Here is a 25725-nt window from a genome sequence, read left to right as displayed (position 1 = left end):
ACATTTTAAATTGAACCACCTCAAACCCCATTTCATGCACCCTCCTTTTCCCCTCAGGCATCTCACTGGACAGCCCTAGGCCTACGGGCCCCATGAGGTGTTACTGTATATGGGCCTACAGAGTGAGATCACTGTAAAATCGAGTCGCCTCTTAGACACTGATCTTAGGTCAAATTTCCATTTCCCCCTAATGGTTATGGTCAAGACTCGTGGAAAGTAAGCTGATCCTCGATCAGAGGCTTTACCCCCTAAAGGTCTAGAAGAGATAGGCTTTAATATGTCCATACACTGTCAATACATGTATGTAACTGTAGCTGATGCTTAGGGTGTATCTCTCTCTCTCTCTCTCTCTCTCTCTCTCTCTCTCTCTCTCTCTCTCTCTCTCTCTCTCTCTCTCTTCTCTCTTTCTCTCTCTCTCTCTCTCTCTCTCTCTGTTTGTATGAAGAAGTGTGTCTGTGTGTCTGTGTCTGTGTCTGCAGGTTTGGGAGTGTATGTATACATCTGTGTGTGTGTCTGTGTGTGTGATACACACTCCAATACACTCTCACAAAGCCATAGTTTGTGTTTGTATGCAGTAGCCATGTTTTCGTGGGTGTCCAGTCGTTTAGCGCCAGGGCGGTTTTCATGGGCTGGAGACACTGCCATAAACACACACACACACACACCAATGCCATAAACACTGGGGACAGGCTAGACGTGCTTCTCAATCACCCCAGGACGGAGTGACTGTGGGTGGGCCAAGACAGGACCTCGCTCAGGACTCAGGCCCACTGTGTGTGTGCTCACCAAGCAGACAGTGAATGTAGCCACTATGAAAGGGCTGTGTGTGTGACTGGGCAGGGTTTCATCATAGTGATGTTGCAGTCTCTATGGGGTCATGGTTGTATGCTCTGGTTGAGGGGAATAGGGAGGGAGACTGGGGTCTGTTTCTGTGTTACTGTGTTTGACTCTACTTGTTGTGTTCTCTGATGTCATGAGGGAAGTCAACAATGGGGGATTTCTTTCCTGTGGTGGATTGGGAGGTTTTTTGATGGCTTGGATTGTGTGTTTGTGCGTGCATACTGAAATTTAAGGATAAGAATAATCCGACTCTGACCTCATTAAACAGCCAATAGACTTGGACGTGTGAAATTTATGCTCAGAAATAAATGATTTTATCTTATCCAGGTTTTTGACCGCTGCTGATTCGTTACTCTGAAAATATGACAAATTTTCCTTCCCAGAAAAGTCTCAACCAATCAACACTAACATCTCTCTTTTTCTTTGTGTTTCAGATTCCACCCACCACTATGGCGCCCTTCCTCCTCCCCCTCCTCCTCCTCCTCTCCTCCTCTTCCTCTGTCCTCTCCAGTGACTGTCCAGAGGATTGCTCTTGTCAGGCCCAGGGTTCCATCTTCTGCATCCAGCGTCGTTCCACCGTCGTCCCCCGCGACCTCCCTTCCTCTGTGAAACATCTCTACGTCTTCCAGAACGGCATCAACACTTTAGCCCAGGATGACTTCACAGGTAGGAAGCGTCGAGGTTAGAGGAGTGGATCAGCAACCGGAAGGTTTCCAGTTCTAATCTCATGTGTGACAGGAAAATATTTGTTCAGGAGTGGGCCGGCAAATGGAGTGTTGCTGGATCAGTGTCCTGGATGCCATTTCCTGCTGTTGTGCCCTTGAGCAAGGCACTTGACCCCTGAACTGCTACCCTCTGCTCAAACCTTTCCAACCTCTGTATGTGTGTCTTTCGAGGGTTTGGAATGAAGTAGAACACAAGTTTTTCCATTGTAAATCCGTATGCATTGGAATATAAAGCAATCTTCGTCTTCTTCTTCTTTAGGCCTGGGGGAACTGGAGATGCTGGACCTGTCCCAGAACAAACTCACGGAGGTCCCGGATGGGGTCTTTGAAACGCTATCTTCGCTGAGGAATCTCGATTTGTCCGCAAACTACATTACCCACATCGCCAAGGATAGCTTCTCCGGATTGGTGCAACTCGAGAGGCTGTATCTCCACGGCAACCGCATCAAGAGCATCCAATCGGAGGCCTTCGAGGTTCTGGAGGATCTTCTGGAACTGAAGCTCCAGGGGAACCAGTTGACCGGTCTCCCAATGCTCCGTCTGCCCAGGCTTCTCCTCCTTGATCTCAGCTTCAACTCTCTCCCGACGCTGGGTCCACAAGACCTCCAGACCCCCCACCTCGAGTCGCTCAAAGTGGCTGCGTTGGGGCTCACCACCCTGGACTCAGATCTGATGGCCTCCCTGGGGAACCTCCAGGACCTTGATGTGTCCCAGAACCAGCTGGAGGGGATGCCTAAAGCATTGAAGGCCACCCGGGGGCTTATCAAGCTCAGCCTGGCTGCAAACCCCATTGGGGAGCTCCGGAACGAGGACTTCCAGGTAAATACATTTTCTTAAAAATGTGTCAAATATTCCTGTAATTGATGTGTCAATAACACATGGCTTAGTCCCTGAAGCTGCTCCATGGGATTTACTAAGTCAAGCCTCTGGTCCAACCTAACCAAACTGCCTCTGTGTGTATGTCTTTTAGTGGGGTTGGGATCATTTGTGAACATTGGACAATAAAGTATTCTTCTTTTTCTTCTTCTTTTCCAGAGCCTGGTGGGTCTCCAGGAGCTGGATCTCAGTGGGCTGAACCTCCAGGGCTTGCCCCAGGGTTTCCTCCAGCTCTTCCCCAGGCTGGGGCACCTCACAGCGGCCGAGAATCCCTTCAACTGTCTCTGTCCTCTGGCCTGGTTCCCTGGCTGGCTGAAAGAGAAGAATGTGGATATGGGACGCACAGAGGAGACAAGGTGCCACTTCCCACCAGTGAATGCTGGCAAGGTATTGTCTTAATATTTTGTAAATCTAATACTAAATATATTTTATTTATTTTCCTGTGAAACACATTTAGTTGCTGGCTTGTATGAAATGGGATACAAATAAAGTTTGATTTGATTTGAAGGTGCTGGCGGAGCTGGACCATCAAGATTTTGGCTGTCCACCTACGACCACTGTCATGACGAATGCCCTAGGGGAGGGGAGTACTTCTGCACCCCCCATTCCGACTACATCCCCTGGAAACACACATACCAACGCCATCCCCCCACCTCCGCCATTCCCTAGTGATGAACCATCCTCAACGGAGACAGACATTGAGAGTCGTCCCCCTCCTCCAGCTTCTCCGACTACCGCTTTCAGGGATGAGGGCCACATCTGCCCGCCGAACATCTGCCTCAATGGGGGTACGTGCCGCTTCGATCCTCTGGGACAGCTTGGATGTCTCTGTCCCCGCGGAACTATGGGCTTGTACTGCGAGAACCTGGAGTCGTCTAACCACAACCAGCCACCTCTCCAAACCTCCGCCCCCGATGTTTTGGCAACCATGGTTGCCCCCATTGTAACCTCTGATCCCAATGACATCAGTTCCCGTCAGGTGACCTCCACGTCCATCCTCCTCGACCTGCACCAGTTCCTCGAGACGAGGCCGCACATCCGCGGGATTAAGCTGACCTACCGGAACCTCTCAGGGCCCGACCGGCGCCCCATGTCCCTCAGCGTCCCCGCCTCGTACCCAGAATACACCCTCCGAGGGCTGCGGCCCAACTGTACCTACTCGGTGTGCGCCAGCCCCCTGGCAGAGAGGGTGAACGGGGGTGGAGGCGGTGGAGGTAGCCCTACCGAGGGAGGGTCTTGTATGGAGGCTCGTACCGAGGGAGGTCCCCAAGCTTCATCCTTGGAGCCCCAGGTGGATGATCAGAGCCAGCTCACCTACACCCTCATCCCAGCCTTGGCTGCTCTCGCCCTGGTCACGGGGGTGGCGGTGGTGGCCATCCTGGTTCTGTTCCTCCGGAGGAGACGGGCTCACATGGCGCTGGAAGGGGGTGAGATGGGACCAATGGAACTGGAGGGCCTTAAGGCTTGCCTGGAGAACGGCGTGGAGAACGGGGGCACCCTACCCCACAAGGGAGCGGATATCGCCCCCTGTCACACCTCCATCCCGACCCAGCCACAAAATGGCGGATCGTCACATCCCCTTCCACAAAATGGTAGTTTAGAATATGAGGCCCCCCTCATGAAGGGACAGGGGCCCTGTCCATCGAATAATAATGTGGCATCCTTGAAGCCATCGTATTTCTAGAAACTCAGTCTGTTGTCTTCATGGATTTCTTAATATTTCTCAATGACACTCAATGTACTCAATGACATTCAGAGCTATGAAATGGAACAGAAGTAACTACCCCTGTAAGAGGGTAACGCTACGCCCCGTTATCTCTAAGTGGATGGGAGGACTTTACCATTACGAGGCAGTGAAAGGGGGGTGTTTTAGCTCATCCAGCAGAGTTCAAGTTGATAGAAATGTAACAAGTATTGAAACCTAAAGTGCAATCACCATGCCAAAAGGGTCTATCTTATAATCGGACTGAAAACGGAAGTGCCTTCTTGCATTGACATGATATGCTGTAATAATGATGCTTTTATTTTTGAAATGTTGATGTTTTGAAAAGAGCTGCATTGAATGAGTTGCAATCCTTTTGCTGGATCAGGAGATTGGGAGAGCAGGGCTTGTGGAGGTATGGGGAAGGCACAGAGTCAAGGTTGGGAGGAGTAGAGGTGGGGTGCGGAGGTAGAGATAGAGACACAGGTGTGTGTGTGCTCTGTAGACTGTTCAGCACTTCCGGAAATGAACGAGGCACCCCTCCCCACCTGCCCCCTGGGAGAACTTGCACTGAAGAGAAGAGAAACTCTCTGCAACATTACAACCCTTCCCAGAGACTTAACCTAAGGTAGTGAAATGCTGATTCTGTAGCGATGGTACCACGGACCGAATACAGTTTTAGACGACATTACCACCGGTCAGACTTCCTTTCATCCTGCTACCCCCCCCCCCCCAACGAACTGGTATTATCAACCCCCAACAGGGTTGATCAACTTGCTGTGAAAGGCATGTGGACTAAATGGAGAGAAAAGACAAGGAGACCCTATTCCCTTTAAGTGTGTTACTTTTGACCCTTTAAATGTTGACATTTGAGTCATTTAGCAGACGCTGTTATCCAGAGGGACTTACAGTTGGTGCGTTCATCTTAACTAGGTGGGACAACCACGTATCACAGTCGTAGTGAGTACGTTTTTCCCCAATAAAGAAGGTATCGGTCAAGTCAGTGCTAGTAGTGAAAAAAACTAGAAAAGACTAGTGCTCTGGTCAAAAGTAGTGCACTCTACAGGGAATGGGGTGTCACTTGGGACGTAGCCTCTGTCCTTAGTGGCGTGGTCAGTAGCTGTGATGGATGCTATTTGAAGGTTGTTGTCGAGCGGGTTTCATATGATGTTTTTTGTAATGTGTTTTGTATGTATTTTTTTATTGTGGATTTCTCTGTTGCTGTCATGCTGTTTCTCCTGTCTTGTTGTCGTCAGAAATGTTGATGCTGTATTGAATTGTGCTGTTCCCTCGACACGGCAAAGGGTTGGGGTCCATTTAATTTCAATTCAGAAAGTTTAGAATTGAAAGGGTTCATTTACTTTTAAAGATGAGTTTTCCTTTGTTAAATAGGTCATTCCAATTCACCTGAACTGACTGAATTTAGATTCAATTTACCCCAACCCAAAACGCTTCACATTTTGATCATGGAAAAATTGTTCACCAAGTAAATGTGAATAAGAAGTGTCAGAAACAGCACAGAATCTAAACTCTAAACTCCCACACTCTTCTTCTTTACTGTCTAAAACTGTCTGCCAACTACAATAGCCTGCCAAAGATACATAAGGACATGGTTAGCTCCAGAAACACCAATCCTTGTCCCAAATGACACCCTATTCTCTACATAGCACACTACTGCACACCCCTACCATGGGTCCTGGTCAGAAGTAGTGTACTTTAGAGAATAGGGTGCCATTTGGGGACACAAACCTAGTCTCTTTTTGAACGCTCAAGCTCCAAAACTGTCCTCCAAGCTCGGTCACCGCAAACCCTGAGCCATTAAAGTGGCACACACACATGCCGAATAAAGCACGAGAGTTCAAAGACTTCGAGAGCAATTTACTATATGTGTCGAAGGAGTGGAAACCAGTCATTTCCTTGACTTGCTACTGACTGTGGCGTTTTGAAGATATGGCTGCAGTTAACCAATGAGATCCCCAGTATCCTTTTATTGTTTTATTCTCTCTCTTTCTATTTTTCTCTTTCTTTGTCTGTTTTTGTCTCTCTGCTTCTCTCTCTCTGGCTCTCTCTCTCTGACTCTGTTATTCTCTCTCCCTCCCTCTGACTCTGTTATTCTCTCTCCCTCCCTATTCCCCTCTGTCTCTCTCTCTCTCTCTCTGACTGTTATTCTCTCTCTCTCCCTATTCCCCTCTCTCTCTCTCTCTCTCTCTCTCTCTCTCTCTCTGACTCTGTTATTCTCTCTCCCTCCCTATTCCCCTCTCTCTCTCTCTGACTCTGTTATTCTCTCTCTCCCCCTATTCCCCTCTCTGTCTCTGTCTCTCTCTCTCTCTCTCTCTCTGACTGTTATTCTCTCTCTCCCTATTCCCCTCTGTCTCTTCTCTCCTTTTCTCTTTATTCTATTTTCTTTCTCTCATTCTCTTTCCTTTTTTTTCTCTCTCTCTCTTTGTTTCCTTCACCCCTCCCTTTGTCTCGGTCAACGAGGTTCTTGGCCGTGTTTTCGGGCCTGTTTTGCTTGCCTGCAGCCAACTAGACTATGAAAAGTTCATACGGAATGAAAATCACGCCGTTCTGATATATTTATCTTTGTTTCCTGTCTTGGAGAATGGGAAGTACAAATGTGTCACCATTCAATTTCTTTTTCTGTTTTCTTTCTCTCATTTTTGTTGATTTTCTTTTCTTGATCCCTCTCTGTCTCTCGCTCTGCCTGTGTCTCTCTCTCTGCCTGTCTGTCTCTCTCTATGCCTGTCTGTCTCTCTCTGCCTATCTGTCTCTCGCTCTGCCTGTCTCTCTCTCTCTGCCTGTCTCTCTCTCTCTGCCTGTCTGTCTCTCTCTGCCTGTCTCTCTCTCTACCTGTCTCTCTGTCTCTCTCTCTGCCTGTCTCTCTGTCTCTCTCTGTTGTTGTTATTGTTGTTGTAACACTTTCTGTGACATACTCTACAATCTCACTACACCAGTTTGTGTCTTGGTAGATAGAAAACAGTTTCTCTGTGTGTGTACGTATGTGTGTGTACGTGTGTGTACGTGTGTGTACGTGTGTGTACGTGTGTGTGTGTGTGCAAAAAAAGGAGATTCAATATTTGAATCCAGCCCAGGTTTTCATCCCTGTTCTCCATCAACCATCTTATTTTCTACTGCCTGTCTTCTTTCTCTCCTTGTTTTACTGTCTTTCTTCAGTCATCCAACAGAAACCAAGAACCATATGCTCATATATCTGTTCACTAAAACCTAAACTGGAAGAAGAAATCCTATTCAGCTTTATATACTGTAGACCAGACATTTTTGAAATATTTTCAACTTGCTTTGTTATGTTCTCTTTTCAGTTTGGGAAAGCCTTTGTCTTATTATTTTAATGTTTTTTTTTATGTAAAAAAGTGTTTATGTTTTGGATATGAAATGACATAAAAAAAGAATATGAAAAAAATATATTTGTCATATCTTGGTCAGTGATTCCCTAGCCTGGTTTATACCTTGTTCTAACATGTGGACTGTGTTGAGATCGTGCACACGATTAGAAGAAGCATTGTGATCTGATTGTGATCAGATCTTATAAGTGTAAACAGACAAGATCAGGTCAAGATCAGAATGAAGGTCGCATGTTAACTGCAGGTATAAACAGGGCCGCTGTCTTTTAGGTTTTTGACACCATAGCCATATACATCATTGTGTGAGACCAAGTACTACATACACACAAATACTGGTTGAATGTTACACACAGTGCTTAATGATCCAAGTAATAAAAGCATTAGGGCATTTACATTTACATTTAAGTCATTTAGCAGACGCTCTTATCCAGAGCGACTTACAAATTGGTGAATTCACCTTCTGACATCCAGGGCATTAGTCAGTCTTTCCTACTGACTGGGGATTTAAGGAACGACGGCCAGATGTGTGTTGCCAGCTTGTTGCAAGGCCATTCCCAGAAATTACAGCTAGGAATACACACACACACACACACACACACACACACACACACACACACACACACACACACACACACACACAAGCACACTTTCACTGCATCCCTCATCCCCCCTCCCTTTCAACCCCCTCCCCACCTCTTACTCCAAACCCCAAATGATGGGTTTATGACGTTGTGTTGGTTACTGGAATGAACAAAAGTTCTTGTATTTTTCCTTAATCGTCAAGAAGTTTTTGCCAATGGGAAAATATGACAAACATAAGACAATTTAAATCCTATAAATGAATACATTAAAGTCCTGGTTGTTTGCTTTGTGGGGAGCTTGGTAAATGACTGCAGTACCCACCAGCACTAGCCTACAAGGATTAGAAAACACACACACCACTTTTCTCTCTCTCGCTCTCTGTGTCGCTCTTTGTCTCTCAATTCATAGGACTTTATTGGCTTGGAAAACATATGTTTACATTGCTGAAGCAAGTGAAATTGATCAACAAAAGTGAGAAGAAACAAAAAAATGTCAACAAAAAACAGTAAACAGACTCAAAGGTCTCTCTCCCTTTCTCTCCCTCCCTCTCTCTCCCTCCCTCTCTCCCTCCCTCTCTCTCCCTTTCTTTCTCTCTCCCTCCTCTCTCTCCCCTTTCTTTCTCTCTCCCTCTCTCTCCCTCCCTCTCGCTCCTTCCCTCTCTCTCCCTTTCTCTCCCTCCCTCTCTCTCCCTCCCTCTCTCTCTCTTTCTCTCTCCCTCTCTCTCTCCCTCCCTCTCTCTCCCCCCCTCTCTCCCTTTCTCTCTCTCCCTCACCCTCTCTCCCTCACTCTCTCTCCCTCCCTCTCACTCCCTCCCTCTCTCTCTCCCTCCCTTCTCTCTTTCTCTCCTCCCTTCTCTCTCTCCCTCCTCTCCCTCTCTCCCTCCCTCCCTCTCCCCTTTCTCTCTCTCCCTCTCCTCTCCCCTCCCACTCTCTCCCTCCCACTCTCTCCCTCCCTCTCTCTCTTTCTCTCTCTCCCTCACTCTCTCCCTCACTCTCCCTCCCTCTCACTCCCTCCCTCTCTCTCCCTTTCTCTCTCTCCCTCCCTCTCTCTCCCTTTCTCTCCCTCCCTCCCACTCTCTCCCTCCCTCACTCTCTCTCCCTCACACTCCTTTTCTCTCTCTCTCTCTCTCTCTCTCTCCCTCACTGTCTCTCCCTCCCTCTCTCTCCCTCACTCTCCCCTTCACTCTCCCTCTTTTGCTCTCTCTCTTCCTCTCTCTCCCTCTGCCCTTCTCTCTCTCTGATTGCTTAATTGTCATGAAATACAATTTGTAGACATTGCCAAAGCAGTATAGTGGTCCAGCATTTCAGTAAATACAGTATAGTACAGTACAATGCAATGAGGATAAGGAACTACAGTTAAATAATTCCCAGCTTTATGTCATTAGTAAATACATTTCCTCTTTGTGTAGCCATGTCTTTTTGTGTCTACCTTTTGGTGGTCGCTGAGCCTGTATTTGGTCAGGATCTGTCTCTGTTTTGTATCTCTGCCAATGTGGATTCTCTTTTGAGGGCCCAAATAGCAATTTAGTTTATTCTGAGTTTTTGTTTAATTTTTCAAATTTGTCAATAAGAAGGTTTTCATTTCTGGAACAATCTGATTGATATCCCTGTGTGTTTGGATAATAGAGTTAAACAGCTGACATAGGGGACTCTTTTCAGGGTTCGGCTCTTCTTGGGTGTCCAGTGCTTTGAATTGTAAGAATGTTTTGGGGCTTAATTTCAAATGGTGACAACATTTGAGTGCCCTTTACAATTAAAGGGAATGTTCCGAGTTTTGCTCTGCATGCATTATTTAGAACTTTCTTTTGGATATTTAGACAATTCTGCAGAATTCTTAATGCAGATTTTGTATTTGGTTTTTCTCTCAATGCTTATAATGGTAATTACAGGTGGGACCCCAAACATCTCTTCCATATATTACAATTAGTAAATTACAATACAATACAATTGGTCAAATTACACTGTTGAGTATTTAGCACCGGATTTGGATAGGAATAACAGGCTTTTTCTTTTAGTGTTTTCACTGCCAGACCAGGTCCACCAGAGGCTCTGATTGTTAGTCCCATGTAGTTGTACCGTTGGGCATGTTCAACCACGGTGAAGGAGTTTCAGCTGCTCTGATTGTTAGTCCCAGGTAGTTGTACCGTTGGGCATGTTCAACCACGGTGAAGGAGTTTCTGCTGCTCTGATTGTTAGTCCCAGGTACCGTTGGGCAGTTGTATTGTTAGTCCCAGGTAGTTGTACCGTTGGGCATTTTCTGCTGGATTGTTAGTCATGTTCAACCACGGTGAAGGAGTTTCTGCTGCTCTGATTGTTAGTCCCAGGTAGTTGTACCGTTGGGCATGTTCAACCACGGTGAAGGAGTTTCTGCTGCTCTGATTGTTAGTCCCAGGTAGTTGTACCGTTGGGCATGTTCAACCACGGTGAAGGAGTTTCAGCTGCTCTGATTGTTAGTCCCAGGTAGTTGTACCGTTGGGCATGTTCAACCACGGTGAAGGAGTTTCTGCTGCTCTGATTGTTAGTCCCAGGTAGTTGTACCATTGGGCATGTTCAACCACGGTGAAGGAGTTTCAGCTGCTCTGATTGTTAGTCCCAGGTAGTTGTACCGTTGGGCATGTTCAACCACGGTGAAGGAGTTTCTGCTGCTCTGATTGTTAGTCCCAGGTAGTTGTACCGTTGGGCATGTTCAACCACGGTGAAGGAGTTTCTGCTGCTCTGATTGTTAGTCCCAGGTAGTTGTACCGTTGGGCATGTTCAACCACGGTGAAGGAGTTTCAGCTGCTCTGATTGTTAGTCCCAGGTAGTTGTACCATTGGGCATGTTCAACCACGGTGAAGGAGTTTCAGCTGCTCTGATTGTTAGTCCCAGGTAGTTGTACCGTTGGGCATGTTCAACCACGGTGAAGGAGTTTCAGCTGCTCTGATTGTTAGTCCCAGGTAGTTGTACCATTGGGCATGTTCAACCACGGTGAAGGAGTTTCAGCTGCTCTGATTGTTAGTCCCAGGTAGTTGTACCGTTGGGTATGTTCAACCACGGTGAAGGAGTTTCTGCTGCTCTGATTGTTAGTCCCAGGTAGTTGTACCGTTGGGCATGTTCAACCACGGTGAAGGAGTTTCAGCTGCTCTGATTCCTGGCATTTTTCAGGAAAATCACAACTTTGGTTTTCTGAAAGTTCATATTGATTGCCCAGTTGTTGCTGTATTCCCGAATAATGTTAAGTTGTCCCTGTAAACCCTGCTCTGTTGGTGACAGTAAGACAAGGTCATCTGCGTAGAGCAGGAATCTGACCTCATCTTTGAGGGTGAGTCCAGGGGCTGCAGATCGGCCCAACGACACTGCTAGTCCGTTGATGTAGACGTTGAACAGGGTTGGACTTAATCCCTAAGAGTGGTTTGACGCCCCCGGTCGTTATGTTGTGTGAAGAAGGTCTGTATAACAGTCTCCACATGTTACTGGTGACACATATTCTCCTATAGTTATTAGGGTCTAATTTGTCACCTGTTTTATATACAGGGGTTATGAGCTCCTGGTTCCAAGTATCAGGCAAGCAGCCACTCTCCAAAACCAGTTGAATAGTTTGAATAAGGCATCCTGCAACTCAGAAGTACTGTGTTTAAGCATTTCATTCCTGATGCTATCAGGGCTACATGCCTTTTTGTTGTTGAAAGTTCAGCGTGTGTAAGCTGGTAGTCAGTTGGCTTCTGGTTGTTTTCAATTGTGCGTTCTCGAGCTGAGTTTTTCTCGCATGTTTTGGTGGCTTAAAGTAAGGTCTTCTGATGGTAATGTTTCATAGATACTTTCAAAGTGATCTTTTCAAATGTTCCTCTGTTTTCCAGAACATTCCTCTGTTGTCCATTTCTCCCAGAACTGGGGTCCATTAATGGAGTCTTCGATAGCTTTCAGATTGTTCTCAAAATGCTTCCATCTTAGGCTTTGTTTGTATATTCTTTCACTGTGTCACAATATTGTTGCCCTACGTCTCTATCCTGTGATTTGTGATGTTTTCTATTTGATAAAGATTAAACAAATATATATCCTTAAAACATTTCTCTTTTTGAGGTTTCCAATTAGCACTGGGTTTTGTTGCATACATTTGCTTTTGTGGCTGCTTTATGATAGATCTCATTCCATTTATTCACAGCCACATCTATGTCAGGGAGGTTTGGGCTGAATATACCTGATAGGAAATCATCGATGCGGTTTGTAGTTTCTATAATGCTGTATTGAAGTGTGATGCGCTGTCAGGGGCCCATCTGTTCGTTTGATTTATTTAGATTAATCAGTGTACAGGGCTCTGTTTGTGTGGTCTTTGGGTGGAGAAGTCTTTTCAAAAACCACACTCTCTCTCTCCAGTCCTTTTCAGGCATCTAGTTCAGTGTCTGTCTCCATGGGAACCAAATAAATGGACAGAAACAGAACTCCCCTCTGCTCTGTTCGGAGCAGGACTCATGTCTCAGGTATGTGAGTCAGCCACGCTGTGGAGATGACATGGCAGTTTGCAGTAGCCAGACCAGCAAATATATCACTGGGTCATCAATAGTCAGGCCTTGAGAACATACATATAGATACATGACTAGGGGCCCGATTCAGACTTGAGTTAGTAGACTTAACATGGGTCTGCATTTTTGGACTTAAGCCCATGTCAAGTCAACTTATCTCAAGTCTAAATAGGGTCCTAAGCTAGGCCTAAAAATCACAAGAGATACAACCAGACTTTATAATGCATACGTGTTGTGCCACACAGTCCCCCGATGGATTCATCAGTAAAACAACTTCACACTGGACACAGACGTCAGTTCAACGTCTAGTTTTCATTTACATCTGGTTGAGTTGTCAACTAATGTGAATTCAACTTGAAATCAACAAGAAATGTCACCGTGTCATTGGATTCAGGTTAAAAGTTGGGCGACATTGATGACTTTTTGCAAATCCAATCAGTTTTCCATGTTGATTCAACATCATCACTTTGAATTTGTTGGTTGAAATGACGTGGGAGGAAAGTTGATTGGACCAGTTTTTTCCCTTTGGGTTGTAGTGGTGGTGTGTGTAATGTACCGGTACTCTCTTATCTGTGTGCTCCCTCCTTCTTCTTACGTTCATTTCCGATAAGGAAGAAGGGATGAAGAAAGAAGGGATTATTTTCCTCCTGGCAGGTGGTACCACTGTTCCAGCTGAGAGGCTCAAAGCAGCCATTGTGGTTTTAAGACGGGGTAGGTTTTTTAAAATTAACTTTCCAAATTCCTGGTGAGTAAAAAATGTTGCTTCCCCCGCTCTTTGTAAACTCAAACAAACGTCCCTTTTTCAGGACCCTGTCTTTCAAAGATAATTCATAAAAATCAAAATAACTTCACAGATCTTCATTGTAAAGGGTTTAAACACTGTTTCCCATGCTTGTTCAATGAACCATAAACAATGAATGAACATGCACCTGTGGAATGGTCATTAAGACATTAGCAGCTTACAGACGGAAGGAAATGAAGGTCACAGTTATGAACACTTAGGACACTAAAGAGGCCTTTCTACTGACTCTGAAAAGCACCAAAACAAAGATGCCCAAGGGTCCCTGCTCATCTGCATGAACGTGCCTTAGGCATGCTGCAAGGAGGCATGAGGACTGCAGATGTGGCCAGAGCAATAAATTGTAATGTCCGTACTGTGAGATGCCTAAGACAGTGCTAGAGGGACACAGGACAGACAGCTGATTGTCCTCACAGTGGCAGACCACGTGTAACAACACCTGCACAGGATCAGTACATCCGAACATCACACCCGCGTGTACAGGATGGCAACAACAACTGCCCGAGTTACACCAGGAACGCACAATCCCTTGATCAGTGCTCAGACTGTTTGCAATAGGCTGAGAGAGGCTGGACTGAGGGCTTGTAGGCCTGTTGTAAGGCAGGTCCTCACCAGACATCACCGGTAACAACGTCGCCAATGGGCACAAACCTACCGTTGCTGGACCAGACAGGACGGGCAAAAAGTGCTCTTCACTTACGTGTCGTGGTTTTGTCTCACCAGGGGTGATGGTCGGATTCCCGTTTATTGTCAAAGGAATGAGCGTTACACCGAGGCCTGTACTCTGGAGCGGGATCCATTTTGGAGGTGGAGGGTCCGTCATGGTCTGGGGCGGTGTGTCACAGCGTCATATGACTGAGCTTGTTGTCATTGCAGGCAATCTCAACGCTGTGCGTTACAGGGAAGACATCCTCCTCCCTCATGTGGTAACCTTCCTGCAGGCTCATCCTGACATGACCCTCCAGCATGACAATGCCACCAGCCATACTGCTTGTTCTGTGCACGATTTCCTGCAAGATAGGAATGTCAGTGTTCTGCCATGGCCAGCGAAGAGCCCGGATCTCAATCCCATTGAGCACGTCTGGGACTTATGGATCGGAGGGTGAGGGCTAGGGCCATTCCCCCCCCAGAAATGTCCGGGAACTTGCAGGTGCCTTGGTGAAAGAGTAGGGTAATATCTCACAGCAAGAACTGGCAAATCTGGTGCAGTCAATGAGTAGGAGATGTACTGCAGTACTTAATGCAGCTGGTGGCTACACCAGATACTGACTGTTACTTTTGATTTTGACCCCCCCTTTGTTCATTACTCCATTTCTGTTAGTCACATGTCTGTGGAACTTGCTCAGTTTATGTCTCAGTTGTTGAATCTTGCTATGTTCATGCAAATATTTACACATGTTCTGTTTGCTGAAAATAAACGCAGTTGACAGTGAGGGGACATTTCTTTTTTTTTGCTGAGTTTATGTTTGTGTGTTTTCTGAAAGAGCATTTTTTTTGTTCTATAGACTGTTTGATGCTTGGCTGAGGATGTTTGTTAAGAATAGCATGAAGAATAGTGTTCAAAGCAGACAGTAGAGTTTCTTGCGTAATTCCTTTTCTTCTGTTGTGCATTTTCATTATTCTTATTATTGAACACAGGCTGTGCCCACTTTAAGTTGCAGTTTTAAAGGGGCGAACTGGAGAGTTGAGTGAAGTTCAATCTCATGCTTCTCTGCGCTGGCGGATAGTTCCTCAGCACTGCAGGGAGCTGCAGGGAGGTGGGGTGAGGAGAGGGGAGGAGGGGTGAGGAGGTGAGGGAGATGAAACTCAAGTATGCACTGATCTTTGGGCTAGATAATGTCTCCAACTGGCCTTTCAAGCCTTCAACCCCTGACTATTGAACGCAGTTTATGTCTAGTAGATATAACTTACGCTACGACCTTGTTACGACCTTGGACAACACACACAAAACATTCCCTAATGTGCTGTTGGTTTTCACTTTCCCCTGAGTATGACACCTGAACAAAATGTATTTGAGAGAGAGAGAGAAACAAACAAACAAACAAACAAACAAACAAACAAACAAACAAACAAACAAACAAACACAGTAAGAAAGAGGGAGAGAGAAAGGGAAAGTTTACTACAACTGCACACACATCCATGTTTTGTGTCTGTTGGATGTCTAAGCAGCCTTGGAGAGGGACCCCTCTGGCACAAAGGCAACATGGTGCCTGAATGAAGGATGAATTACACATCTCAATGTCTCTTCAAATGCTTTATGCATTTAGTATGCATTCTGGCACAGGCTTTAATTACAGATCTAGGATCAGCTTTCAACTTTTAGGAGGCCGAAACGAGAACTGGCTCCAAATCAGTTTTTAGGGACAAATGCATCTCAAACTAGCGTACTCTTTCTGAAAATCACCAGCGTACTCTTTCTGAAAATCACTTCAGTGTACTCTTCTGAAAATCACTTCAGTGTACTCTTTCTGAAAATCACTTCAGTGTACTCTTCTGAAAATCACTTCAGTGTACTCTTTCTGAAAATCACTTCAGTGTACTCTTTCTGAAAATCACTTCAGTGTACTCTTTCTGAAAATGGACTTCCTTGGTGTAGCCGGTTGGGATGCCATTCTCACCAGAATATTGAAAGGCACTTTGTTATCCACACGATGGATTCCTCTGGTGTAGCCTTCTGGTTAGCTTCGCGTTCCTAGCCTAACACGATTGGTTCTCACAAGAAAAGGCATGTAGCGCGAATAAATCTGTCCTCAATAAACCCTTTTCCTGCCTGAAACGTAATACATATTTAATTAAATTAGGCCTTAATTGGTATTCCATTTAACTAGAGGAACCCAACGGTCTTGTTTTACCCAGGCTGGAAGGACTAATGGGTTCCATGTTCTCTGAGGCAGAAGGAAAGTCTGGAGCACTCTGGAATTCCAACACACCACCAACTGGATACAGACGTCACAGCACTGAGCTAGACTAGCAGAAACACCTTGGTGAATTACTGGCTGTTGTCTGTTGTGAAGGGAATAGGGCCCGGGATTCAAACAAACCACAATGCGCCGACGTCTGACTGCACTTTAAAGCCAATGTCCCTGGCATTCGATGTCCCTGGCATTCGATGTCCCTGGCATTCGATGTCCCTGGCATTCGATGTCCCTTTCATTCAATGTCCCTGGTATTCGATGTCCCTGGCATTCAATGTCCCTTTCATTCAATGTCCCTTTCATTCAATGTCCCTAGTATTCAATGTCCCTTTCATTCAATGTCCCTAGTATTCAATGTCCCTAGTATTCAATGTCCCTAGTATTCAATGTCCCTGGCATTCAATGTCCCTTTCATTCAATGTCCCTTTCATTCAATGTCCCTGGCATTCAATGTCCCTGATGTTTCCTGACTAAACACATTTAGGGGAAAGTTTGAGAACCTAAATTCATAAAAAACTCAAGAGAGGGTGAATTCCAATATGTATACGTTTCACCTGATTGAAGTGTATTGGAGTGTATTGGAGTATATTGAAGTGTTTGGAGTATAGGGGTGTATATAAGTCTATTTGAGTGTATTGGAGTGTATTTAAGTGTATTGACATGTATTGAAGTGTATTGGAGTATATTGGAGTATTGGAGTATTTTGCAGGGTATTGAAGTGTTTGGGTTATATTGGAGTATATGAGTTCACCGGGGTGTATTGCTGTGTATGAGCATGTATTGGAGTATATTGGAGTGTTTTGGGGTGTATTGGGGTGTATGACGTGTATTAGAGTATAAGAATGTATTGGTGAGTATTGACATGTATTGGAGTGTATTGGGATGCATTTGAGTGTATTGGGGTGTAATGGAGTGTATTCCAGTGTATTTCAGTGTATTGGGGTGTATTGGAGTGTATTGGGGTGTATTGCAGTGTATTGGGGTGTATTGGAGTGTATTGGGGTGTATTGGAGTGTATGACGTGTATTAGAGTTTAGGAATGTATTGGAGAGTATCGGCGTACATTGGAGTGTATTGGATTGTATGAAGTGTATTGGTGTATAAGAGTGTATCGAAGTGTATTGAGATGTGTTTTTGAGCGTAGTCAGAGCTGTAGTCAGAAACAGCTGCTTTGGGTTTAGAGAGGAGCATAGTGTTTGTATAAGAAAACAATAGCAGGTCATCCACTGGACCGTACACACACGCAAGTACGTACACATCCACACACATGGCCTATATACAAACATACTGTTCACTGTCCATAAATATACAGAAAATACGGTTTCACTGATGTCTTGCATTATCTAGAATAATATAATCAATGTTTTCATGTTATTCAGTTTGAGGGAAAATAAAATATCTGCCACCATTGTTAAGATCATAGAGGTTTTACATGACAGTCTCTTCCCAAAGACCTCATTCCCCAACACTGTCCCATTCACGTTCCCCCTACTCCTCACACACCGTCCTGGCTACACAAAGCCTACTTTAAACTGCTCCACAGCCAGGGGGCTGGTTCCCCCTGATCCCTCACCCCCAGCAAGACCTTTGACCCTGGAGGAATGGGGTATGCAGTGTCCAAGCACAAACACTCTTTATATGCCCTCTTTTAGGGACAAGACAAGGGGGATGTATTGGAATGTTTCGCTATTTTGGGTAACCCACTCCCCCCTTCCTCCCCTCCCCTCTCTCCTCTCCTTCCCTCTCTTCCACCAAACTTCCAACCTCCCTCTCCTCCACTCTCCCCCTTTCTTCTACCTAGGCTAACCCCTTTCCTACTTCTACCACCTCTCTTCCAGCTATTCCCCTCCCTCCCTCCCTCAGGATATGTCTGGAAAACCTTAAGCCTTTTCCTCTCCGGCTTCAAATAGATGACAATTGACTTATTGAATTTCCACCGCCACCCACCCAGGCAACAAGCCTGGCTTTTATTGGCTGTTGTCGTTGCCGAATGAGAGACAGGTTTAGACGTGCCCTCCATGTCCTGGGAAGTGGGAGAGAGGGAGGGGGAGGGAGGGAGGGAGGGAGGGAGGGAGGGAGGGAGGGAGGGAGGGAGGGAGAGAGAGGTGAGGGAGGGAGGGAGGGAGGGGGAGGGAGAGGGGGTGAGGGAGGGAGGGAGGGAGGGAGGGGGGAGGGGGGAGGGAGGGAGGGAGGGAGGGAGAGGTGAGGGAGGGAGGGAGGGAGGGAGGGAGAGAGGGGAGGGGGGGGAGGGAGGGAGGGAGAGAGGGAGGGAGGGAGGGGGGGGGAGGGAGGGAGGGAGGGGGGAGGGGGGAGGGAGGGAGGGAGGGAGGGAGGGAGGGAGGGGGAGGGAGGGAGGGAGGGAGAGAGAGGGAGGGAGGGAGGGAGGGAGGGAGAGGGGAGGGAGGGGAGGGAGAGAGAGGGAGAGAGGGGGGAGGGAGGGAGGGGGGAGGGAGGGAGAGAGAGGGGAGGGAGGGAGGGAGGGAGGGAGGGAGGGGAGGGAGGGAGAGAGGGGAGGGAGGGAGGGAGGTGAGGGAGGGAGGGAGGGAGGGAGGGAGGGGTGTAAAGAGACATTAGGAGATAACAGATGTATTGTTTTTGGCACACAGGGAGGGAGAGAGTAGACTGTAGTTGGTAGAACCAACTGAGGGACCAACCTACTTATTTTGGTCTTAAGTCAAGGGAAACGCCAGTTGATATGATGCAATAAGTATTATAAAAGCTGATAAGCTCATCATTGTTTGTTAATTGTATCTATGATGGGAATAACGGTTAACCTATCCATGATAGACTTGGGATCATGTTATGTGTGAGGCTGAAATTAGGAGGTTAAGTGTTCCCGCCAAACCTCACCAAGGACATTATATACTGACTTCACCAGAGATCGTTCAATACTCCCGGGCGTGTGCTGTGTGTGGAGAAACCAGAGCATGACGTCAAACACAACTGTGGACGTCTGTTTTCTGTCAGCAGCTTGGAACCTGATGGGAGTGTATGGGCACCATGTATCCCTGTCACTCTGAGATGTGTGGTTTCCTGTGGGTTGGTTAGGGCTAAGTGAGGTCGACTTCAAATGTGTGTGTGTGTGTTTCAAATGTGTGTGTGCATGTGTGTGTGTGTGTGTGTGGGGGTGCGCGTGTGTGTGTGGGTGCGCGTGTGTGTGTGTGTGTGTGTGTGGGGTGTGTGTGTGTGTGTGGGTGCGTGTGTGTGTGTGGGTGCGTGTGTGTTTGTGTGGGTGCGTGTGTGTGTGTGGGTGCGTGTGTGTTTGTGTGTGTGTGGGTGCGTGTGTGTGTGTGGGTGCGTGTGTGTGTGGGTTCGTGTGTGGGTTCGTGTGTGGGTGCGTGTGTGGGTGTGTGTGTGTGTGTGGGTGCGGGTGCGGGTGTGTGTGTGTGGGTGCGTGTGGGTGTGGGTGCGTGTGGTGTGTGTGGGTGTGTGTGTGGTGTGCGGGTGTGTGTGTGGGTGTGGGTGTGGGTGCGGGTGCGGGTGTGTGTGTGTGGGTGCGTGTGGGTGTGGGTGCGTGTGTGGGTGTGTGTGGGTGCGGGTGTGTGTGTGGGTGCGTGTGTGTGTGTGTGGGTGCGTGCGTGTGTGTGTGTGGGTGCGTGCGTGTGTGTGTGGGTGCGTGTGTGTGGGCTGGGAAAGAGATGACAATTTGTTTTCAGTTCAATAATTGTGTTTTCCCTGTGGATTCGCAAGCAAATGTTGTCCAGTTCTACAGAATTCTGGTTTCGCTTTTTCCTACTGGCGACCTTTCTTTCATTTTCTGGTGCTGGTGGGAAAAGGCGGAGGTCAGACAGAAAACTGAGGTTGGAGGAATAAAGAATATCTCATACATTTGCAAATTATAATGTGGAGGAAAATGTTGCCCTGGAGTGCCACTTCCTGTGTATAAGGTGAAGACACTTAAATAGAAAACGTTCCATTTTAATATATATCATTATAGTACCCATCTTCTACTCTCACATGACATGGCCTTCTAGTACATCGGTACTGATTCCCCTTATGTTTGGCCTCTACTCATGTTTGACAAGCCCCAGTACATTGAAAGACCAGTACCCTTCATGTTCTTTCACACACCTATCTCCCTGTAGAGCCTCAAAACGTTGTTTGTCCCTCCCTGTGTGTGTGTGTCTTCATGTCCTTCAGCCTTCAAAATCTCCCTTGTTTGTTTGTCCCTCCCTGTGTGTGTGTGTCTTCATGTCCTTCACACAACTATCTCCCTGTAGAGCCTCAAAACGTTGTTTGTCCCTCCCTGTGTGTGTGTGTCTTCATGTCCTTCATCTCCCTGTAGAGCCTCAAAACGTTGTTTGTCCCTCCCTGTGTGTGTGTGTCTTCATGTCCTTCACACAACTATCTCCCTGTAGAGCCTCAAAACGTTGTTTGTCCCTCCCTGTGTGTGTGTGTCTTCATGTCCTTCACACAACTATCTCCCTGTAGAGCCTCAAAACGTTGTTTGTCCCTCCCTGTGTGTGTGTGTGTCTTCATGTCCTTCATGTCCTTCACACAACTATCTCCCTGTAGAGCCTCAAAACGTTGTTTGTTCCTCCCTGTGTGTGTTTGTGTCTTCATGTCCTTTCACACACACTTTCCTCTCAACAAAAAGGACATTGTGTCCCTCCATCCAAATCACACTCTGTTGTAATGTTTAATCGTGTTAGCTAGTCCCTGAGCCTCTCTGGTCTAGCCTGATGTGTGTATGAGTGTGTGGCTTAGCATTGTGTACTACGGAATGTCTTAGCAGGTGCTAAACAACGGAGCTGTAATGACGTTGTCATGGTGACGGGCCAGACAAGGTCAGTTATGCTCTCATGCAGACTCCTGCCCTCATTGTGTGTGAATCCTTAGAACAAGGGTTTAGTCATGTAAAGACAGCAAAGCTGAGGCACATACACCCCCGCGTCAATTCCACGTTGGTTCAATGTAATTTCATTTAAATGACGTGGAAACAGTGTTGATTCAACCAGTGTGTGCCCAGTGGGACATTAAGTATATGGCTATAATATTGAGAGGCAGGGTAGGTACGGTATATGGATCAAACTGGGCAGGAATATGAGAAAGAAGCCCGGAGCAGATAGGCTGGACCCCCTAGACTGACTGGCTGGTTGGCTGGCTGGCTGGTTGGCTGGCTGGCTGGCTGGTTGGCTGGCTGGCTGGCTGGCTGGCTGGCTGGCTGGCTGGTTGGCTGGCTGGCTGGCTGGCTGGTTGGCTGGCTGGCTGGCTGGTTGTGTGTGTCTGCTGCTGGAACGTCTGTTGGGGATCACTGATTAAATGTTTAAAGTGTTGGAGCAGGACAAGGTCCGACGGTGAAACAGATGTGTGTGTGAGGGAGAAGGGAGAGTGTTTGAACATGTGTGTGTGTGTGTGTGTGTGTGTGTGTGTGTGTGTGTGTGTGTGTGCTTATGACCTCACACACGCCCCTACTCAGCACGTAAATCGTTTAATAGTAGACGGCAGGGTAATAAAAATCAGTTGGAAGAGATTATCCACTCTCTTTCCATGGGCGTAACCCTCTGTGTCTATCTTCGCAGGCACACAGCCCAGCGTATCAGTTACAGGTGGTTAGATTGGACAAGGCACAATAAAATCTAATGCTATTGGCAAAGAGAGACACAACCATCGTGGTAAAGTCAATTGGTTATGAGTGAAGATTTCACTGTATCAGGGCGAAGCGTTCAGATGGATTCTGCACTATATAGTTAGGAAATCTATTACAACCAGCAAAACACTCAGCAGTCTTCCTCAGATGGCAAGAGAGACAGTCTCAAGACAGTCAGTCTTCCTCAGGTGGAGAGAGAGAGAGCCTCAAGACAGCCCAAGTGTCATGTCTTGTTATGTCTGTTCCTGTCCTTTCTCTTCACTCTGTCTCTCTCTGCTGGTCTTTTTAGGTTACCTTCTCTGTCTCTCATTCTTCAGCTGTTCTACATCTCCCCTAACTAGCTCATTCACTCTTTCACACCTGTTCTCTCTTCCCCCTCTGATTAGGTCTCTATTTCTCTCTCTGTTCCTGCTACTTTCAGTGTCTGATTCTTGTTTGTGTTTTTGATGCCAGAAGCAAGCTGTCGTCTCGTTTGCTTCCACCTTGTCCTATCCTGTCGGAGTCTGCCTGGCAGGTGCATCCTGCACTATACTACGTTCTTTTGTTCCATTGTCAACGTTGGAAGAGGATTTATGCCATTCCTGTTTTTCATTAAAGAACTCTGTTTTCTGTTAAAACCGCTTTTGGGTCTTCACTCAAGTACATAACAGAAGAATCAGACCAAGAATGGACCCAGCGGCTCCGGACCCTTTTCACTCCGCCGTCGAGATCCAGGGAGCGATGCTAGGCAGACACGAGGAGGAATTGTCTGCTGCTCGACATGCCGTTGAGACCCTGGCCGTCCAAGTCTCCGACCTCACAAGACAGGTTCACCAACTCCACCTCGATCCACCGCCCACTTCCAGGGTTTCCGAGTCTCCGGAGCCCAGGATCAACAACCCGCCCTGTTACTCTGGGGAGCCCACTGAGTGCCGCTCATTCCTCACTCAGTGTGATGTGGTGTTCTCTCTCCAGCCCAACACTTACTCCAGGAGCGCAGCCCGCATCGCCTACGTCATTTCTCTCCTTACCGGACGGGCGCGTGAGTGGGGCACGGCAATCTGGGAGGCGAGGGCTGAGTGTATTAACCAGTTTCAGGACTTTAAGGAGGAGATGATACGGGTTTTTGACCGTTCTGTTTTTGGGGAGGAGGCTTCCAGGGCCCTGTCTTCCCTATGTCAGGGGAATCGATCCATAACGGATTATTCTATTGAGTTTCGCACTCTCGCTGCCTCTAGTGACTGGAACGAGCCGGCTTTGCTCGCTCGTTTTCTGGAGGGTCTCCTCGTCGAGGTTAAGGATGAGATCCTCTCCCGGGAGGTTCCTTCCAGTCTGGACTCCTTAATAGCCCTCGCTATTCGCATAGAGCGACGGTTTGATCTTCGTCGCCGAGCTCGTGGAAAGGAGCTCGCGTTCTCCGTTGCTCCCCTCTCCACATCACTGCCACCTGCCGCATCACTGCCACCCTCCTCCGCCGGCTCGGATGCTGAGCCTATGCAGCTGGGGGGTATCCGCATCTCGGCCAAGGAGAAGGAACGGAGAATCACCAATCGCCTCTGTCTCTACTGCGGCTCCGCTGGTCATTTTGTCACCTCATGTCCAGTAAAAGCCAGAGCTCATCAGTAAGGGGAGGGCTACTGGTGAGCGCAACTACTCAGGCCTCTTCTTCTGGATCACGCACTACCTTTCCGGTCCATCTCCGCTGGCCCGGTTCATCTGCTTCCTGCAGTGCCTTGATAGACTCTGGGGCGGAGGGCTGTTTTATGGACGAGACCTGGGCTCGGGAACATGACATTCCTCTCAGACAGTTAGGGGAGCCCACGGCCTTGTTCGCTTTAGATGGTAGTTCTCTCCCCAAGATTCAGCGTGAGACGCTGCCTTTAACCCTCACTGTCTCTGGTAATCATAGCGAAACCATTTCTTTTTTAATTTTTCGTTCACCTTTTACACCTGTTGTTTTGGGTCATCCCTGGCTAGTGCGCCATAACCCTTCTATTAATTGGTCTAGTAATACTATCCTATCCTGGAATGTTTCTTGTCATGTGACCTGTTTAATGTCTGCTATCCCTCCTGTTTCCTCTGTCTCTTCTTCACAGGAGGAGCCTGGCGATTTGACAGGGGTGCCGGAGGAGTATCACGATCTGCGCACGGTGTTCAGTCGTTCCAAGGCCACTTCTCTCCCTCCACACCGGTCGTATGACTGTAGTATTGATCTCCTTCCGGGAACTGGGGTAGATTATACTCTCTGTCGGCTCCCGAACGTAAGGCTCTCGAGGATTATTTGTCGGTTTCGCTCGTACCATAGTCTCCTCCTCCTCCTCCCCGCCGGAGCGGGGTTTTTTTTGTTCAGAAGAAGGACGGGTCCCTGCGCCCATGCGTGGATTATCGAGGGCTGAATGACATAACAGTTAAGAATCGTTATCCGCTTCCTCTTATGTCTTCAGCCTTCGAGATCCTGCAGGGAGCCAGGTTTTTCACCAAATTGGACCTTCGTAACGCCTACCATCTCGTGCGCATCAGGGAGGGGGACGAGTGGAAGACGGCGTTTAACACTCCGTTAGGGCACTTTGAATACCGGGTTCTTCCTTTCGGCCTCGTTAACGCTCCAGCTGTCTTTCAGGCACTAGTTAACGCGTCCTGAGAGACATGCTGAACATTTTTGTTTTCGTTTACATGGACGATATCCTGATTTTTTCACCGTCTCTCTCGATTCATGTTCAGCACGTGCGATCCTCCAGCGCCTTTTGGAGAACTGTCTTTATGTGAAGGCTGAGAAGTGCACTTTTCATGCCGCCTCTGTCCCTTTTCTCGGTTCCGTTATTTCCGCTGAGGGCATTAAGATGGATCCCGCTAAGGTCCAGGCTGTCATTGATTGGCCCGTTCCTAAGTCACGCGTCGAGCTGCAGCGCTTTCTGGGCTTCGCTAATTTCTATCGTCGTTTCATCCGTAATTTCGGTCAGGTGGCAGCTCCCCTCACAGCCCTTACTTCTGTTAAGACGTGCTTTAAGTGGTCCGTTTCCGCCCAGGGAGCTTTTGATCTTCTTAAGAATCGTTTTACATCCGCACCTATTCTTGTTACACCTGACATCTCTAGTCAGTTTGTTGTTGAGGTTGACGCGTCAGAGGTGGGCGTGGGAGCCATTCTTTCTCAGCGCTCTCTCTCTGACGGCAAGGTCCATCCTTGCGTGTTTTTCTCTCATCGCTTATCGCCGTCAGAACGTAACTATGATGTTGGTAATCGCGAACTGCTCGCCATCCGCTTAGCCCTAGGCGAATGGCAACAGTGGTTGGAGGGGGCGACCGTTCCTTTTGTCGTTTGGACTGACCATAGGAACCTTGAGTACATCCGTTCAGCCAAACGACTTAATGCGCGTCAGGCTCGTTGGGCTCTGTTTTTCGCTCGTTTCGAGTTTGTTATTTCTTATCGTCCGGGCTCAAAAACACCAAGCCTGATGCTTTATCTCGTCTCTTCAGTTCTTCTGAGGTCTCCACCGACCCGAGGGATTCTCCCTGAAGGGCGTGTTGTCGGGTTGACTGTCTGGGGAATTGAGAGGCAGGTAAAGCAAGCACTCGCTCACACTCCGTCGCCGCGAGCTTGTCCTAGGAACCTTCTGTTCGTTCCCGTTCCTACTCGTCCGGCCGTTCTTCAGTGGGCCCACTCTGCCAAGTTAGCCGGCCACCCCGGCGTTCGGGGTACGCTCGCTTCCATTCGCCAGCGTTTCTGGTGGCCCACTCGGGAACGTGACGCGCGTCGATTTGTCGCCGCTTGTTCGGTCTGCGCGCAGACTAAATCTGGGAACTCTCCTCCTGCCGGCCGTCTCAGACCGCTTCCCATTCCCTCTCGACCGTGGTCTCAC

The 25725-nt window shown here is 47.6% G+C and overlaps 1 protein-coding gene across 1 annotated transcript; it reads left to right on the top strand.

Annotated features, from left to right (window-relative positions):
- Positions 1-1287: 1287 nt before the first annotated feature.
- On the top strand, positions 1288-6237 carry vasna (vasorin a). The gene is made up of 4 exons (XM_064961800.1): positions 1288-1506; positions 1825-2384; positions 2601-2828; positions 2950-6237. The coding sequence occupies exons 1-4, from the start codon at positions 1290-1292 to the stop codon at positions 4123-4125; spliced, it is 2181 nt and encodes a 726-aa protein (XP_064817872.1). The 5' UTR covers positions 1288-1289; the 3' UTR covers positions 4126-6237.
- The last annotated feature ends 19488 nt before the right edge of the window (positions 6238-25725 follow it).

This window comes from Oncorhynchus masou, chromosome 5, assembly GCF_036934945.1.
Source record: "Oncorhynchus masou masou isolate Uvic2021 chromosome 5, UVic_Omas_1.1, whole genome shotgun sequence".
In the NCBI taxonomy this organism is placed as follows: Eukaryota; Metazoa; Chordata; class Actinopteri; order Salmoniformes; family Salmonidae; genus Oncorhynchus; species Oncorhynchus masou.
Note: the sequence above shows the minus strand (reverse complement) of the source record. Positions and strands in the feature narration are given on the sequence as shown.